This window comes from Fukomys damarensis, unplaced genomic scaffold (genome assembly GCF_012274545.1).
Source record: "Fukomys damarensis isolate Sample0158 unplaced genomic scaffold, DMR_v1.0_HiC HiC_scaffold_114, whole genome shotgun sequence".
Lineage (NCBI taxonomy): Eukaryota > Metazoa > Chordata > Mammalia > Rodentia > Bathyergidae > Fukomys > Fukomys damarensis.
The window spans coordinates 199,781-218,511 of NW_022901026.1; the positions used below are offsets into that span (position 1 = coordinate 199,781).

The following is an 18,731-nucleotide window of genomic DNA, read 5'->3' on the forward strand; positions in this document are numbered from 1 at the left end:
GCAGAGCTGGCACCCCCGGTGTTCCCTTTAGGGGTTCAGTGTACAATGATGTCATTGTCCTTGCATGGCATAACCCTTTGGGGAAGGGCCATATTATGTCAACCCTGTGTCATAGGGGAGTAGCCTGAGGAATCAAAGGGATGCTGCCCTGGGGACCTCCAAGACAGAGCCACTGTCCTGGGAGCCTTGAGCACGGCATTTGCTGCCTCCCTACCTGGCTCAAGCAACACAGTGACCCTGTAGCAGCAGCCCAGGGTGTGGTGCCGTAGGGTCTTTTTTGCTGTGCTGACCTCTGACCTTTGCACCTGCAGGTACCAGCACACAGTTCGAGTCTGTGGCCTCGAGAAGGACCTGAGCAGCCTCCCTTACGGAGACCAGACAGGTGAGCAGAGTGGGGCTCCAGCCCACCACGCTGCCCTGTGGCCCAGTTGCTCATCAGGTCTTGATTTTCTTTCAGGGACCCTGGGGCAGAAGGACCCCAGGAAAGGAAGGCAAAGTTTAGGTACTATGTATCTGGGTCTGTTCTTGTGGACATTGCCACAGGTACAGCACCAAGCCACTATGTTGGTTCTGTTGAGGTTCTGACCAGCTCAGAGTACATTGTCTTTCTCTGCTGGAGAGCTCAGTCTGCCTGCAAAGGACAGGGCCAGCACAACCTCCTGGCCGGACACATGCAGTCCTTGCCCGCCTACCAGGTTGCATCTCTTCCTGCCCTGCAGCCCGCCCACCCAGAGGTGTGCACTCAACTCCGGGCCTTTCCATCTCTACCCCTGTTGTTGTTACCCCACTCTGAGTTCTAATCCCAAATCCACCTCCTTGAGGAAGACTTCCTGAAGTCCTGTAATCTGAAACAGTCTGCTCCAAAGCACTCCAGCTCCGCTTCACTCTAGCACCGCTTCTGCTCAGCACTCATTGAATTCTGCTTGGTGCCATTGTAGTGTCATTTCTGCCCTGAAATATGAGCTCCCAGTAAATAGGGTGCTTTTCTTGTCCAGCTTTCTGGGTCCCACCCCCAGCACCCTGCTCAACAGCTGGACATGATGAAGGTTCACTTCAAAATACCTGGGGTAGCCACCTAGGGATTTCCTCCTTTCTATACCTCTCCATACTGAGCCTCAGCTTTAAGGAGCACTGGACCAGAGCATGCGTCCTTTCTTCCCCGAGTGCAGACTTGCCTGCTATGGAGTAGTTGGTCCATAAGAAAGTAAGTAGGCAGCTCCCTTCCTGTTCCTGATCCATTTTCCCAGAGCTTCCAGCTCTAACAATTCCCTTGGTGTTACTGGTCAAGATGTAGCCTCTTCCTGTGGGCTATGCACTGGCATGGGGGTATTGTGAGGCAGACAACTCTCACTTGGCATCAGATAAAGCAGCTCTCTACTGCTAGCACCCTTGAGCTTCTGGGATGGCCAATCTGTTTGTTTTCCTGCCAACTCCTGAAAAGCTTCAGGAGGCCCCTGTTCTTGAGACCTGGAGGGTGGTGGGTGAGGGCCTGTAATGGGCAGTGCCTTTGTCCCTGTCTACAGATCGGGGAGCGGGGTCTCAACCTCTCTGGGGGGCAGAGGCAGAGGATCAGCCTGGCCCGTGCCGTCTACTCCAACCGTCAGCTCTACCTGCTGGACGACCCCCTTTCAGCTGTGGACGCCCATGTGGGGAAGCACATCTTTGAGGAATGCATTAAGAAGACCCTCAAGGGGAAGACTGTCGTCCTGGTGACCCACCAGCTGCAGGTGACTGCAAGACGCAGGACCCAGGAGATCTAGGGATGGGTGTGCGGCCTGATGTTCATGGTCTCCTCTTCTGTTCAGACTCCCCTCTCCTGTCTGAGGATGCCCTGGAGGGAGTGTGATGAGAGCAGGGGACACAGGAGACACTAATGATCACCTAGCCATTCTCTCTTCTGGGTAGCTCTGCTTGCTTCTCTACACGGTCTCCCCTGGCCCTACCTTTGGGTTCAGTGGGGCTGGGGATGACTGGACAGTGGACTCTTTGGATGAGGGTCCCAAGACCCCACTCATCACCCCCAGGAGAAAAAGGTTGGTGGCCAGCAGTTTGGGGTGAGGCCAAAGCTTTGGGAAATCTTCACTCTGCTCAGAATCTGCCCTTTTTATTGGGAAGGTGTGTCATCCTTCAGGCTTAGGATCAAGAGTCTTTTTAAAGAAACTGACTGGGTTTATCCTAAGTAAGCAGGAGAATTTGGCTGTGTGGGCACAGGTTTCTCTGTGTCAGTCCTGCTTAACATGTCCTGAATGCCTGGTGGGAATCCAAGCCCTTCTCCACCCTAAGACAAGCCAGGTTTTGCTTCCCTCATGCGGACTCCCTCTCCCCTTTCTACAGTGAGTTCCCAAAGACAGCAGTGTCTGCGCCTGTGTGTTGATCTTCTGCAGGACGAGATTCTGTGGAGGGACCTACACTGGGAGGTCCACAGGGGCAGAGGGTGGAAGCTGTGTCTCCTCTCCCCTGACATGTTCAGCAAGGGCTGCTCAAAGGGCAGGAGGCAGTCAAGGGTACAGAAAAAGGAGACTGCCATGCTGATAGGATGTGTAGCCAGCATTAGCTGAAGACCAACCCGATGTGGGAGGAAATTCGCAAAGACATAGGCATTTCTGTCACTGTGGCCCTGCCCCTAAGCCCACCTGCACCCAGGACTAGAGATCTGGCCCAAGGCTCAGTTCCACATTTGATTGTTGCATGTGTGGGCTGCCGGCTTTCCTTGGAGGGGGCCTGACCACCTCCAGGGGCTGGTATTGATGAGAGATTCTACTTCCTGTGCTGGCCAAGGATTAAGGGAGGAGGAGGCTGCATTTCTTCTTGGCCCCCATGAAGATGGGCTGTGGCCTGGCCAGGGTATTAGACATGATAACCACAGTTTTGGTCTGGGAACGTCCTGGAGGGAGAGCTGTTCTCTTGAGGGGTCCTGGGGACCCACCCGGATAGGGACCCCAACGAGTGTGGGGCACAGCTGTGCCTACAGAGAAAGCTCTAACCTCAGCCCCGGACCGTCTTTGACACTCACTAGCCAGCAGGATAACAGACAAACCTCTTCTTTCCCATCTTCAGCCTCAGAGCCCACCTTTCCCCAAGGTCATTTTAGCTCCTTTTGCAGGTTGGGATATACAGGTGGCCGCCAGGTGGCACCAGCATCTTGCTCCAGCTATTTCCTCTGTTTTCAGGAGCAGACTCAGCCCCAGAATGGAGCCTGGGACTTTTCCAGAAAATTTCTCTGATGCTTTTTACCTGGGATGCTTCTGAGTGGCTGGGTGGGATGACTATTCTTCTATTCACTTGAGGAAACATGAAATGAGGCCGGTGGCTCGTAACTCATATTTGACCCAGGGGGCCAGATTGGTGAGAGTTTGCAGAACAAAACTGCTCAAACTCAAGAGCTTTGCTGGAGTCCACTGGAGGCTTGTGGGCCAGAGGGAGCCTCACCAGCCCTTTCCAGGCCTGGGGCATTGGCCTTAGCTTAGGCAGAAATGGTTGTGTGGCTGTAGCCAGCCCTATGGTGCCTCAGTTACCTTATCTAGAAAACCAGCTGATATATTATCAAGTATTTTGAAATACTAGAAGTGGGAGGCTGAGAGAGAAGAGTTGAGATCAGGCTTTGACATGATAGAAGATGTACAAACATGAGACTCAGTCTTCTGGAAGGGTGTCAGAAAGTGCTCAGCTGGACTTTAAAGCCAGGCCAGTCCTGCCTGGGCTGTCTGGGGAGCCGGACAGGGAGGCAGAGAGGCTGGAGCTGTCTGCGCTGTTAGAACTGCTACCATTTGACCCTCTGGGCACCGCCCCTTCACTCACACACCTACTGGGAATATGATGGCCAAAAGTAGCCACTTCCTTCAGGCTTCTAATCGAAGGCATCCACAGCAGTTTTGACCTTAGATGGACCTTGTAGGACAGGAGGCAATCTTTGGCTCCCGCCCCAGTGTTTCTTTCGGCTGAAACGTCTTAACTCTTGTAACATTTACCCACCTCTAGCAGAGGCTTCCTGCCTGAGATGGAGGATCCTATGGGAGGGCTCTGTCTTATTCCAAAAGGAAGGGGAGCCCCTCTTAGCAGAACTCTGATCACAGGAGTGATATGGACCTGAAGGGAATCCAAATGAGAAAAACAGAAGGGTTTTGGGCAAGATGGAGGATGCTACATCAAGTGAAGCTATGTATTTAGCACACAGTTAAGGCCAGTGTAAACCCAGGCCCAGGAGTGAGGCCTGTGCCACGGCGCCAGGGTTGGCTGCTCTGAGCTTGAAGGGAGGAGGACTTGTCCGGTTTTAAGGAGAGAGGCTGTCACCAAGGTCGTGTTTCCTCTCTACAAATCTTGGATGCAGGGAGTGTCAGTGTCATTTTCATTTTCCACAATCAGATTTTGTAGGAGGGCAGCTCATTCAGGGAGCAGAGGCAAAGGAAGACTCACTATGCTTCTCCGGAAAAGCCAAGGCAGGCGTTTGTTCTGAGACCTGTGTGTTCTTGATTAGTGGTTCTCAACCGGGGGGTTCCCCGGGGGAATCTGGTGATGTTTGGAGACATTTCTGCTGTCACAGCTATGGAAAGGCATATCGCCAGTTTCTAGTGGATAAAGAACAGAGTGGGGGCTCAACTGCCTACAATGCACAGGGCAGCCCCCACACAAGACAAAGTGTTATTTTTGCCCCAAATGTCAATAGTGCCAAGATTGAGAACGCCTGTATTAGATACACCCGATCACTACTGGCTGGGAGTTTTGCGCAGGCTTTCCTCTCTCTTTAACCAAGGCAGACGTTCACTATAGATGACTTTACCCTCTCTGCAGTTCTTGGAGTCTTGTGATGAAGTTATTCTGTTAGAAGATGGAGAGATTTGTGAAAAAGGGACCCACAAGGAGTTAATGGAGGAGAGAGGGAGCTATGCAAAATTGATTCACAACCTCCGGGGGTTGCAGTTCAAGGTAACTTTGTATACCTGTGCAGGGAGATTGGGAGCCTTCCCTGTGATTTCCTGTCTGAGAGAAGTTTTTTTCATTTCACTTTGAGAAGAAATTTCATTTTGTCTCCAGGACCCTGAACACATTTACAACGCAGCCATGGTGGAAGCCCTCAAGGAGAGCTCTGCTGAGAGTCAGGAAGATGCTGGTATGGCAGGGTTAGAATCCCACCTCTCTACTGCCCTTTGCTCACAGATGGATACAGATCTTTCTATATTTTGCCCCCAGGAGATGAAAAAGATGAAGGAAGAGAATCTGAAACGGAGTCAGAATTTATGGACAAAAAAGGTATTGACCATTCATTCCCTTCTTGGTTATATATTCTTAAGCATGAATTGAGCATCTACAGTTTGGGATAGAAAGTGTAGGAACAGTAAACATCATCAGGATGGCTAGAACTACATATGCACTATGGTTGAGGATGGCTGAGTTCAAAATCTGGCTCACTGCTTACTAGTGTTGTCATCTTGAGCAAGATACTTGACCACTCTAACCTTAGCTTTCTAATACACAATGTGGGAAAATAATAGTACCAACCTCACAGGTTCTTGCAAAGATTGAATGAGAAACTGTACAGAAAGTGATTAACACAGTGCCTGACACACAAGGACCCTCAAGAGTTATTAGTTGGAAAGATCAGAGCAATGCACAGGGATTAATTAGAGGCAAAAGCAAGAACAGAAGCTGTTTTGCACTCCTTATATATATGAGGAGTGCCAAGAAAGGACTGTAAAGTAATAAATTGATTCAGGTGTGTATTGGTAATTTTTTCCTTCACGGGGGCAAAATACCAGATACTCACAACCTAAAATAGAAGAGATTTACTTGGCTTACAGTTTCAGAGGGTTCAGTCCACAGACAGCTGGCTCCAAGGAAGAAATATCATGGCAAAAGGACCTGACGAGGGAAAGCTGTTATTCAACACATGGTATCCAGGAAACACACACTCACACACACACACACACACACACACACACACACACACACACAAACACACACACACACACACACGGATACAGGGAAGAGCCAGAGTGAGACACGTAGCCTCCAAAGTCATATCCCTTATGACCTACCTCCTCCAACCAGGCCCGCCTGCTAACGGCACATTCAGCTAGAACTCAGCAGTGGAGGAATTCATCAAAGAATATAGTATCTCCATGATCTAATTACCTTTCAAAAGCCTCATATCTGAACACAAGAGACTTTTGGGAGTTGCTTCAGATCCAAACCACCACAAGGTGAAACAGGTTATTTACTCTTTGAACAAATAAAGGATAAACATCCTACTATGTGCCAGGCACTAAGCTAGGTTCAAGGAGAAAAATGGGATGGCCCCAGTTCTCAGGATCTTGTGGTCTGGCAGGGGTCAAAGGCAAATGTGTCACTGTGGGAAACTGATAAGAGTAATAAGGGTTTGGGGTGGGAGTAATAAACAAGTTGGGGGGCACTTTACAAAGGGGTAGGTTTTAGACAGTCCTTCAAGGATGTGTAGGAGTTTTCTAGGAGATTGGAGAAAGGGGTGGGGTGGCAGTTTTGAGGCAGAGGGCACAAGGAAATTCCAGGAAGGCGGGGAGGAAAGATAAGCCTGGTCAGGGCCAGGGTAGCCCATGACCTTTCCTCCTTTTGTGTCACTGCCACCTTCCATCCCTCCATCCACTCAGCTGACTCTGTGCTCTGCCCTGTGCTGAAAACACACATTTCATCAAATTTAAGATGCCGACCATTGTTTTAAACTCACAATAATTTAATGTACCACCAAGAAAGAAAAAAAAAACAACACTGCCAATTAAATGATCACACATCTAGATTTTGGAGATGTCAAAACGTGAAGAGAAAAAATAGAAGCAATCAAATTTGACACCACTCATGTGCCTATGACACACATATGCATGCAAGTTTGGAAAGACACCTTATTTAAATGCTCTAAATGACTCCTAGGATGAATATGCAGACATCTCTTTTATGCTTTTTGGGGAACTGTTCCAGGCTGCCTGGGATCTGGGCCCTGCAGGAAGAATAATCCCTGCTCCTCATTTCTGTCTCCCACCCTTTAGTGGAGAGGACAGTGAATCAGGGACTGTTACACTGGGGAGAGACCCCGTCTTCCAGGATAAGCAGGGGAGAGACTCAGCGCATTGCCCACCTCACCCGCTCCCCACCAGAGCATTTCCTCAAGCTGGCCGCGCTCCTGGCTGGGCAAGCGGGCTGCAAGGGGATTTCATGGGTTGCTTTTGTCTCCAGGGTGCCGTTCATTAGGCTCTGCTCACAAGTCGAGGTATCTCCTTCATTTCCCAGTCTGAGGGGAAGACACAATGAGAATAAGCCAGGCTGTGCATTTTCAAAGCAGCACACAGATTCTGCGGCAGAAATCCTAACAGTGGCTCTATTCAGCGAGGTGCCTTTGATGTGTGAAAGCCTCCCTGGGCAGGGCGTCTCTGTCCAGTGCTATTTATCTCTGTTTATAAAAGCCAAGCACGGTTTATGATTCTGCTTTGGAGCTGACATTTCCATGCCTCTCTGTGGAGGAGAGGGAGAGATGTGCATTCAGCGCTGGCTCAGAGCTGCTTTGTCCCTGTGTCCCTGAAATGCTGTTTCCATGAGAGCTTTCCTCACTGCTTGGGGACGGAGAGAACTCGGGGCAGCTGGCAGGCACCGGGAGGCTGTCAGGGGCCCCCGACCTTGGCGGCAGGCCTGGGCTTCCCCGTGACTGCTGGGTGCCCTGGGGAGGCAGGAAAAGGCTCCTTCGTGGTCACCTTGGAGAAGATGTGGGTGCCCTGTCACTCCAGTGCATACAGCCTGACTTCCAGTTGCTACCTCTCACTGGTAGCCACAAGTCAAGCTGGGAAATTGACCTTCCTGAGGAGTTCTGTTCCTCAGTGGCCACAGGAGTTAGCAATTTTGGGTCCTTCTCATTGTCTGAAAGGTTCTGAGGTCTCCGCTATCTGGGAGAGCTCTGTATGTGGGATCAAGCCTCAGTTGCCCACTGCTGCTTGATATTCTATTGTTGCCTCCCCTTCCTTATTCCCTTTAGCTTCCAAATAAACTACAGTCACCCCTCAGTATCCTTGGAGGCCATATTGTTTAAGGCATAATGATAAGATAAAAAGTTGTGAATATCTTTTCAAATATTTTAAATCTGAGGTTGGTTGAATCTGTGGTTGCAGCATCCGTAGCTACAGAGATCTGACCATATTTGAATCTGTTGCTTGGCATCTGCTCCTGGGAGCAACAGACCAACACAACCCCTGTATCTCCAGGGCTGAGCACATAGTAGATGCTCAATAAGTATTTCTCAAAAACTTTAGAAGCCACCTACCTCACGAAGATCACGAAGATCAAATATCACGAAGATCAAATAAAATAAATGAATAAAAGTGTTTTGGAAAACGGAAAAGCACAAGGGAAATAAAAAGATGGGCCATGAAGGGGGTGTGCTGGCCTCCCTGGGCTGCTGGCCTCCCTGGGCTGCTGGCCTCCCTGGGCTCCCGCCCTGCAGGGAGTGCCACGGCCCTGCGTTTGCCTCCGTAGTTCCCATGCACCAGCTCATCCAAACTGAATCCTCTCGGGAAGGAACCATAACCTGGAAGACATATCACACATACATTAAGGCTTCTGGAGGTATGGTATAAAACGACGGCTTTCTTGATTTAATTTGCATTTAAAAAAATCTGTTCTTAAACTGTTGGGCTCACGTTTTATGATTCCTTTAACACTTACTCTTTTTATGCAAGGACTGTTTGTCAGTGCTGTTTTGTTCCCCCTGAAAACTAAAGCCTGATAATACAGCCTTTTAAATGGAATCATTTTTTATCTCCATTAAAGCTGCCAGACTCTGTTTTATTGGGGCTTCTTCTGCCCATGCACACTCTGGGCTCTGATACAGCAGCTATCAACCCATTGCCTGCCTTCCATAAAAAGACCCATCTCTGTATGTACAGAACACAGCTGGCATACCTGATTCCTAATCTCTCCCCAACGCGACTGTGTCTTCTTTGGTTTGCTTTGTAAAGGATACTCAGTTGCTTATATTAGAGTGCACATTGAAAAATTTTCCAGTACGTGTATTGACCATGCAGATCGATTTTCTAACAGAATGGAGCAGATGTCCCCTTTAGGGTGCAGGGGCCCAATGCCAGGACATCTTGAGTCCAGCTAGAAGGTGGTTCCTAGGGGGTGGGGGAGTCCTTCCATGATAGGCTATGAATTGCCCAAATTCCCGGGGTTGGGTGCTGAGAAAGATAAGTTCCCTGCCACCCCTCACGCCTCTAGTCCCCTGGATTTCCTGCTTTCTCTTGCAGGGTACCTCCTCTCTCTCTTCACAATGTTGCTCTTCCTCCTGATGATCGGCAGCTCTGCCTTTAGCAACTGGTGGCTGGGTCTCTGGCTGGACAAGGGCTCACAGGTGAGTTTCCCTTTGGCGATGCTGGGGCTGTGTCTTAGAGGGAAAATGTTGCCGATGGAGAATGTGTCCTGCAGCACACAAGGAGCTCATTTTTGCTTATTTTCATGAAGTTGAGATCAGCTTCTTGTACCTCATGGTTTGAACTTCCGAGATTCCCTTCAATTCCTCAAGTTAAAGAGGGTTTCTAAAAATTTTTGTGCCATTTTCAGATTTTAAGGGGTTGACGTTCAGAGATGGTGCCAGTCAAATATAGCTGTGGAGTTAAGCGTGCTTAGGATAGGGCAGTTCTGCAGCCTCTGGCCAAAGTTTTCTCAGAGGAGGGAAAGGAGGGGCTGGAAATCCTGACACAGACTGATGTCTTTCTGCTTTGAAACTAGCATCTCCTTGTGAGTGCTGCAGATGCCAGAAGACCCAGGAGCGCTCTGACCCCCAAAGTCTCCTCTATAGAAATGGCACACAGAGGAGTCAAACTTTGGTTCCTAAAAATGTTTCAGGGTCATCCGGGCCCTTTCCTTGCCCCCTGTCTTGCTAGAGCCCTCTTTGGCAAGGATTGATACATTTTTTTCTCCTTGGAGCTTGCTGGAAGCTTTCCAGGCTATTGGCCCCCAGAGACTGCTGCTAGGGTGCCTGCCCATCCACCAAGATTACATTTTGGTATAATTCTGTTGCTATGACAACCGGAGTGAGGAGGCTTGGGCAGGGGAGAGGCTGTGTGGCATAGCTTCCAGGGCCATTCCTGGAGGATGAGCCCAATGGGTGGCCCGCTCTGTGCAGACACAGAGTCATTCCTGGGAGGTACATATTCTCCTAGCTCCTTGCTGGCCCTCACAGAGCCCTTTCCTTGGAGACCCCCAGTGCAGGGTCACAGCAGAGCTTCCTCCTAGGCTCTGTCCATTCACAGTAGGCCACTGAGCCTGTGGCCATGGTGGTGGACCTGTGCGTTTACCCCAGAGCCCCTGGCAGCGTGGGCATAAGCCAAGGCACAGGAGCACCTTCTCTGTGAGCTGGGCCTTCTCTCAGTTGGCTCCCCAGGGATGCTTCTGCCTTCATAGATCCTCATCCATCAGCCACTCTCTGGTTTACATTTCCTCTATTACTGTAATCAGCAGAATGGCATTTAGAAGAAAGATGTTTGCTTGGTTCCCAAAGGTGTTCTTGACTTTTAGCACACAGCCTAGACAAAAATGAAGCTGCCAATTTCTCAGGAGGAAGAAGAGATAACCTCTCTTAGGAATGCTGGTGAAATTCTCTTCTGGATGGAGGCACAGTCTAAATCTTCTAAGAGTCTCTTGCACCTACTGTGCCCTCCCCACTAGGGACTCCAGGACAGCACCCTCCATTGCTGACCCTTGGGAGAGAGACAAAGAAAAGGCTGTGGAGCTGGCCATTGGGTGGAGGAGCCCCTGAGTCTCCCCAGGTGCCCTGTAGCCACTGTCAGTCAGCTCAGCAAGTTGGAGAGTGGTCCCTGAGTCCTCCTCCCACCTCTGCTACCTCGGGTTTGCTCAGCCAGTCTAATGGGATCCAGATTCTCTGGATCGCCCTGGCTCAGCATCATTCCAGGCCTTGTGAGGCAGGGGTAGCTTCTGCCCTGTGCCAGCCGAGTTCCTCTCTTCTGTTTTTCCCTCTGACCATGCAACGCTTACATCAGGTACCCCTCGGAGGGGAGCCACACAGACTCAGAGGCCCCAAAGGCAGTGACTCACCATCTCCATCAGACTCATTCTTAACAACTGTATGCTACTCGTTAGCTTCTTCTCTTTGGAAAGTTCCCCCTCTCCTCACACTTCACCAGCTCTTGGGGCTGCTCTTGTTTTGTCCCAAAGATGACCTGCAGGCCCCAAGGCAACCAGACTGTGTGTGAGATCGGCCGAGGACTCGAAGATGCCAGGCAGCGTATGTATCAGTGGGTGTACATAGCCAGCATGGTGTCTATGCTGGCGTTTGGCATCATCAAAGGCTTCATCTTCACCAAGACCACTCTGATGGCATCCTCCTCATTGCATGACAGAGTGTTTGACAAGGTGGGGCCCAGGAGCTGCAGACGTGCTCATTATCCAGCCATCAGGGTTTATCAGGCCCCTGCTGTGTGCCAGGCAGCTGGGCTGTGCTCTGGGGACACAAGAGCCCTCATGGAGCTTGCAGTCTGAGAACTTGTCCCTGCAGATCTAATTTCCACCTGTGAAAGCCCATTCCAGAGAGCTGTCAGGGTGCACCATGGGCTCTTGGGGAGAGGTAGGAGCCATTCCGAAGCACAGATGTGCAGGCCGAGAGGGCATCTCCTGCTCCCGAGTACAGGACGGGCCTCAAGAGGTGCTTGAAGCCCACTCTGCCATCCACCACCATCACTGGCCCTGAGGGTCTTTGCCAAAGTATTCACATTTTGAGGATGGAGAGACAAAATGGAACTTGGCTTGTTACTGCCCTGGCACAACATCCCTTCTACCTCTGAAGGCACCAGGCTGTATCCTAGATTCTGAGGGGAAGCCTGACCCCACTTAAGGGCAGAATCTCCCCCACATTCATTCATGATTGCCCCAGGAAGGGCAGCACCGATCCTCACTTTCCTGGGGATTGCCTGGCGTGCTGGGTGGTGTCCTGGAGAAAAGGTCAGAGCCTGTGCTTCCCATCCCAGCCCCAGCAGAGTGGCCCAGGGCTTGCTAAACACTCACCAGACTCCATTTGACTCTCTGCTATTATCCACAGATCTTAAAGAGCCCAATGAGCTTCTTTGACACGACTCCCACTGGCAGGCTAATGAACCGTTTTTCCAAGGATATGGATGAGCTGGATGTGAGGCTGCCATTTCACACAGAGAACTTTCTGCAGCAGTTTTTTATGGTGGTGTTTATTCTGGTGATATTTGCTGTTGTGTTTCCTGCTGTCCTTTTGGTCCTGGCTGGCCTTACTGTAGTCTTCATCATTCTTTTACGGTAGGACTCTCTAAGTACTATTTAAAAAGGAGAAATTGACAAACACACACACACACACACACACACAGAGTTCATGTGTGCGATGCTGGGTAATCAGGTGATGGTGAGCACTTAATGTCTTCTCCCATGGTGGATTGATTTTCAGCACTGGCTGAGCACCAGGCGCTATGTGTACAGCTAGAATTTTAGCCTCAGAGAACCCTGAGAGGTGGGCAATATTGGGAGGTGAAGTCACGGATCCCAGACCAGGAAACTAGTAACCATGGTTGCTGCCTGTCTGCTGATATGCAATAGTTTTACCCACTGGGCTCCACCATACTGGCTGCTGCTGAAGCGAGAAGAGACTCATCCTCAGTCACTCCGAGCTTTGACAATGGTCCACCCTCACAGTTAACATGGGTACAAAAAGGCCTGCTTTACACTGGGGATTCTTGCTGAGCCTGGGCACATTCCAGCCCATGGGAAAGCAGGAGAGTGACAGGGACTCCAGCCCTCAGAATCACAGCTTCCTCTTCTTTCTGGGCTGAGTAGGGTTCTCAGCAGATAGGAGGGGCTGCATAGGGTAAGGGCCAAAGGTTGCAAATAAGAAAATTGACACCAGAGTCCCAGCTCTGACACAACCTAGCTGGAAGACCTTGGATTAGTTCAGAGAAATGCAACAAACCTCAGTTTTCTGCATCTCCTGGATGGTCATTGTTAAAATGTGTCCCTCACCTGCTTCAGAGGGGTTGCTGTGAGGATCAAATGAAACTAGACCTGAGATTTGAGGGTTTAGAGGAGAACTGACCAGGACCAGACTTTGGTAGCGGTGGTGGGAACAGAATGAGGGGTGGATTTAGGAGCTACTTGTAAGGTAGGCTTGGTTCCATGACTGGTGGGATTTGGGGTGTCAGGGAGATGGGAGAGGCCAACGATGACCCCGTGATGGAGAGTGATGTCCAGAGAGTTAGAGATGGTACAGAAGAAGCAGTCTGAGTAGTTACCATAACAACTTTGGTTTGGGATGTCTCCAGTTTCTCCCTCCATCTGTGGGTGATGCCATGGACTTTGCAAAGTACACAGAGAATCTTTGGGTTGGAAGCTGGACTTCGCATCTGTATGGGAGCTGGTGTGGCCCTCGGAATCACCACCAGCACCTTGGGGTCAGGGGTGCCAGGCTCTCACCACAGTAACCCATGGTGACTCAGAAAGGATACATGGTCTCAGTCTCCAAACTCAAGGCTTTATTGTAATGACCAAATAAAAATCATTTCATTTACAAATATAGAGCACATCTTGGATGTCAAGGTTTAAGTGGATTCCTTGGGCCTGTGTTCATTTCTATAAACTGTGTTTATTATTGTTCATCTGTCTTCTGTTTATGCTTCTGACTGACTTAGCAAAAAAGCTTTTTCTCTCCCTGCACCCCTACATCTTTCTATAAATCCAGACCGGAGCTGGCTCTGATTGAATTATCTAAGCATTTCCAACTAACTCACTTATGCTCTGGGCTAATGAGGCTCCCTCCTCACTCCCTTGGGGGAGTTTTAGGTGAGTCCGGAGGCCACATTCGATTTTTCCCATTTGCAGCTGCTAATGTGTGAGCCAGAGGCCCTGGTCTGCTCACCGGGGATCTACAGGCTTCTTCATGAGGACTGGGGTTTAAAGTCATCAGCTCCAGAGGCTATCATGATATCTGTTCAGAATTGGCTTTGAAAATATCTTTAGAAGACTACATGGCAGTTGACAACCAGGTTTTCCTTTGGATGAGAATAGATCCATTTCTTTCTAGTTGGACTTCAAAAACTGGTTGGATTATGAGGGGGCAGCACTACATGGAACATTCTGCTGTTCAGAACTAGAATTACATTGTATGCAGGATGACATTCCTACTGTGAGATAATCCCAGGACTGAAGGAGGCAAAGGTGGGAGGATCACAAATTGGGTCCCAGTAGGGCAATTTAGTGAGACCCTGTCTCAAAGTAAAAAGAGCTGAGGACATAGCTCAGGGGTAGAGCACCCTGAGTTTGATCCCGCTTACATGCCCCCTCCTAAAAAAGCTCTTAAGTCTGACAGCAAATGAAGGAAGAGAAAATACATTTCTCAGATGTCTACCTCTCACATACAACTGGACAAGACCCTCCTACAGAACACTGGTGGGGTCTTCATTCTCCCCAGTTAGGTGTCTCTGCCTCTGACCAGCTGTCAAAGTGAATGTATAGTGGGATATGCATGAGCTGAAAGCACCCAGTTGATCTCACTTTCTTGGCCTGTCTTGGTTTTCCTACAGTGTTTTCCACCATGGAGTCCAGGAACTCAAGAAGGTGGAGAACATCAGCCGGTCACCGTGGTTCTCCCACATCACCTCCTCCATGCAGGGGCTGGGTGTCATTCACGCCTATGACAAGAAGGAGGACTGCATTCACAAGTGAGTCCTCCCGCCTCGAGCTGACCCTGTTAGAGATCACGAGAGCAATCTCTGGCCCTGCACAGGGGAGTCTGGGCTGCCGGGATTGACTGCAGGTGAAAGGGCTGTGGACCTAGCTGGTGTCACCGTGGTTCTCCCACATCACCTCCTCCATGCAGGGGCTGGGTGTCATTCACGCCTATGACAAGAAGGAGGACTGCATTCACAAGTGAGTCCTCCCGCCTCGAGCTGACCCTGTTAGAGATCACGAGAGCAATCTCTGGCCCTGCACAGGGGAGTCTGGGCTGCCGGGATTGACTGCAGGTGAAAGGGCTGTGGACCTAGCAGGAACCTCCCAGACACTTGACTGTGCTCTGCATACCCAGGGCCCCCAATAGAGGTAAATGTGGGCAGCTCATTCAGTGATGATCTCAGTATAGGACTTTATATGTTTTATTTTCATTCTAAAGGTGAAAATGTTCAGTTCTGGAAAATAGGAGAAAAAAGGAAGAAAAACAAATCTCATGTATGTCCCAAGCCCCAGTTCTACTAATATTGACATATAAGATGAGCCCTCATGATTCGGAATGTCCCACAACCTAAAGCTTTCTGAGTGCTGACATGACACTGCCAGTAGAAATTCCACGCTGGACCTTGTGGGACATGTTGCAATAAAAACACAGGAATATTAAAAATATCATATAAAATTATCTACAGGCTATGTGTGTAAGGAGTATATGAAATGCAAATAAATTTTGTGTGTAGAATTGGGTCTCACTCTCAAGGTATCTCATTATATTTATGCAAACACTTCAGAATCTGAAAAAATCCAAAATCAGAGTCTGAAAAAAAATTATTTTTCAGTCCCAAACATTTCGGATAAGGGACACTCAACCTGTGTTTCCTTCCAGTCTTCCTTTCTATTCATGAGTATTTGTGAAGTATTTCTAGTCATTTTTTTTATCGTTTAAAAAATTTCTCATTTTTAAGTAGCAGTTTTCATGTCATTACATATTTTTTGTGAAAGTAACTTTTAACGGACACATTTCTTTTCATTTCACAGATGGGCCAATTTTCTTCTTTTTAAAACTTAGGGACTTGATTAGTACATTTCTTTTGAAGTCTTCCAGCTCCAGACATAAAATACCAAGAAAATATACCAAACACACCTCCAAGATTTGGGTTGTAACACAATAAATGTTTATTCTTCAAGTCACAAAGTAATGAAGGTCCATGGGGTGGAGAAAGGGGATTCTTTTGCACTTACATGCACAGTCTTTTTCTGTCTGGTACTTTGCCATTCCAAAGGCTTTGGGAAGAGAAGGGGAGCAAGGCGGGCGGTGGAGCCCATGGCACAAAGTTAGGGTTTAAACCCAGAGGATAATCAGAATTTCTGCACATTCATTGGACAGATTTCAGTCACGTGGGCCCACCTGATTGTGAGGGAGTCTGGGAAATGTAGTCCAGCCTTGTCCAAAAGAGGAAATGAAGATGGAGTTTGATGACTGTGGAGTAGGCTCTGCCACCTCTTCTCTCTGTCACCTCTTTCCTTTTCATCTTTTACTTCCTTAAAATACTTCAATACTTGTGTCTAGGATCCGACCGAGATCTCAGGGTGGACTTGACTTTGCAGCTGGCCTCTGGTTCAGTCAGCAGCTAGTCCTGTCACTAGTCTGGCCTGATGTTGAAGGATTTTGACTGTTGATGTTGTTCTTCAAGGGTCCTGCATCACACACAGACCCTTACAATATCCAGATCATGAGGACTGTCCATGAACAGATTTGAGCTTGTTCTTCCTGAAGATTCTCCCCCAAGATTTCTACAATTCCCTAGGAGCTGTTGTCTACATGACCGAGGGGCTCTTCCCTCTTTTAATATTTTCATTCCAGGGTGCTTGGGCTTCTAGCATGCATTACATTTGCCACCAGCTAGAAATATCATGGTGTTTGGAAGAATATTTTGACTAAGCTCTGGGAAAAAAAGTGAGAGGAGCCCAAAACGTTTAGTCAGAGGCACCTCTGGGTAGAATCTGTGGGAACTTTGAGTACAGGGTGGAGTGGCAGTGCTGAAGGATGTTCATGACTATGGGCAGGAGGAATCAGAACACCTTAGGGGGGTAAACCAAGTTCTAATATTTCCCAATAATTTCTATCAATTATTCTGATGACCCCCCCACACAGAATCTGTGCATTTAGCGAATGGTTAGTCCAGTGTGTTTAAGATCTCAGTCTTAGACATACAAATATTGAAGTCACAGCTGTCTTCTCCCCCAGGAGGTTGGTGTGGCAAGTCTGGGCTCCCTACGAGTGTGCATGTGTGCCTTTGTGTGTCCCTGTGGGTGCCTGTGAGACAGAGAGAGAGAGAGAGAGAGAGAGAGAGAGAGAGAGAGAGAGAGAGATAGAGGGAGAGAGTGTGTGTGTGTGTGTGTCTGTGTTGGGGTGGGAAGCAGGTCTGCCGATGGGAAGCCCCTGGTGTTTTATTTTAAACACCCCCTCCCTTTCTCTGAGCCTGGTTCTGTGATGGTGGTGCAGGGGAATGAAGCAGGAAGGAGGAAGTTTACATCCTCAGGTGCCTGCCTGCCTCTGTTTCATTCTCCCCTTTCTGTCACTGGCTCCCATGTGATATGGCATGGGAAGGGCCCCAAGCAGCTCTGCCAGACATCCCAGCAGCAGTCAGATCTTCTGGGCTTTCCAGGGGGTCCATCTGGCAGCTGCCTACTACCTTCCTCTGAGGTGGAGGCCTCTTTGCCTCACAAATCCCACCTTCCCTCTGTGTGCTTAGCTCAAAGGACTGGCAGGTGCACCCTGCTTACCTCAGGAGAATGAGGGACTCCAGAGTGGGTCTCACCCCATGCCTTGCATTCTCTTCTCAGCAAGCCCTTGGCTCAGTGGACATGCAGCAGGCAAACGAGCCATCTGCTCCTTGAGCTTCGTTTCACATGCTCTCCTTTCCTCTGGCACTGTTACAAAATTGCTTGTCCCCAAAGGTGGCCTCCTCCACAACCAACCCCACCTGATTTACAGATCACAAGGGCCAGTGAGGGTTACGCCAGCCTCTAGGGGTAGGGGGCTGACTCCAAGACAGGCATTTTCTTGAAGCTGGGGTGAGAGGCTCTCAGCAGCTTTTGCTGTCAGCTGTGAGCTCGAGTTGCCAGTTCAGGAAAGACAGAAAGAGCCCACAAAGCTCTGTTCTCCACTGCCACATAAGATTCCTCAAATCAAATATGTGCAAATCAAAGATCTGGTGATGGTAGATCAAAGCCTGAATAGATGCTCGTTTGGTAGAGATTCTTATATAAGGATGCATCCCCTTGAGTAACGAACCCCTTGCTTCATTTCTGTAGTAGCCCTAACCCTAAAGCACAGCCTGGCCTGGGAGCACAGCCTGCCTGCTTGATTGATTCGTCTCAATTTTAGGTTTAAGATGCTAAATGATGAAAACTCCAGCCACCTTCTGTACTTTAACTGTGCTCTCCGGTGGTTTGCTCTGCGAATGGACATCCTCATGAACATTGTCACCTTCATTGTGGCTTTGTTAGTGACGCTGAGTTTCTCCTGGATCAGTGCTTCATCCAAAGGCTTGTCACTATCTTATATCATCCAGGTAACATGTGGGACAAGTTGGGCTCAGTGCAGAGGCCCTAGCATACGTCAGGGAGGGGGCTTTTGGATGGAAGTAACAGAAAAATGGCTTAAAATGATAAAGGGATCTTAGTGATTCACATCAGTAAAAAGTCGGGCAGCTCCCTGGGCGACAGGGACAGAGGTTCTTGGTTTTGTCCTCCTCCCTCCTTTCCCTTATGGCTATGCGAAGTTGACCAAGAGCCTCTGGAGTCTACAGCAGGAGGTAAGTCCTGCCCTGAATACTGAACAAAAGTCCAAGCTTTACTCCTTGTGGATTCATTTGGGAATTCCAGTACTCATTAGTAGTTCAACAGGATTGGAATGATTGGACAGGCTAAGGATCTTACCTGTGTTTGTTTCTTTTGCATAATAACAATGATAGGTGAACACATGTCATTTATTGTGCTTTAGGTCCTGTCCCTTACCTAAA

At 49.1% G+C, this 18,731-nt stretch overlaps 1 protein-coding gene across 1 annotated transcript in view; it reads left to right on the forward strand.

The window, feature by feature from the left end:
* The window catches only part of LOC104867790 (multidrug resistance-associated protein 9), a 122,764-nt gene that overhangs the window by 77,196 nt on the left and 26,837 nt on the right, over positions 1-18,731 (forward strand). The window contains 10 exon segments of the mRNA XM_033760596.1: positions 1,524-1,727; positions 4,789-4,923; positions 5,032-5,107; positions 5,188-5,247; positions 8,488-8,577; positions 9,258-9,361; positions 11,185-11,382; positions 12,065-12,291; positions 14,562-14,699; positions 18,095-18,281. Of these exon segments, the coding sequence (XP_033616487.1) occupies positions 1,524-1,727; positions 4,789-4,923; positions 5,032-5,107; positions 5,188-5,247; positions 8,488-8,577; positions 9,258-9,361; positions 11,185-11,382; positions 12,065-12,291; positions 14,562-14,699; positions 18,095-18,281 (1,419 nt within the window).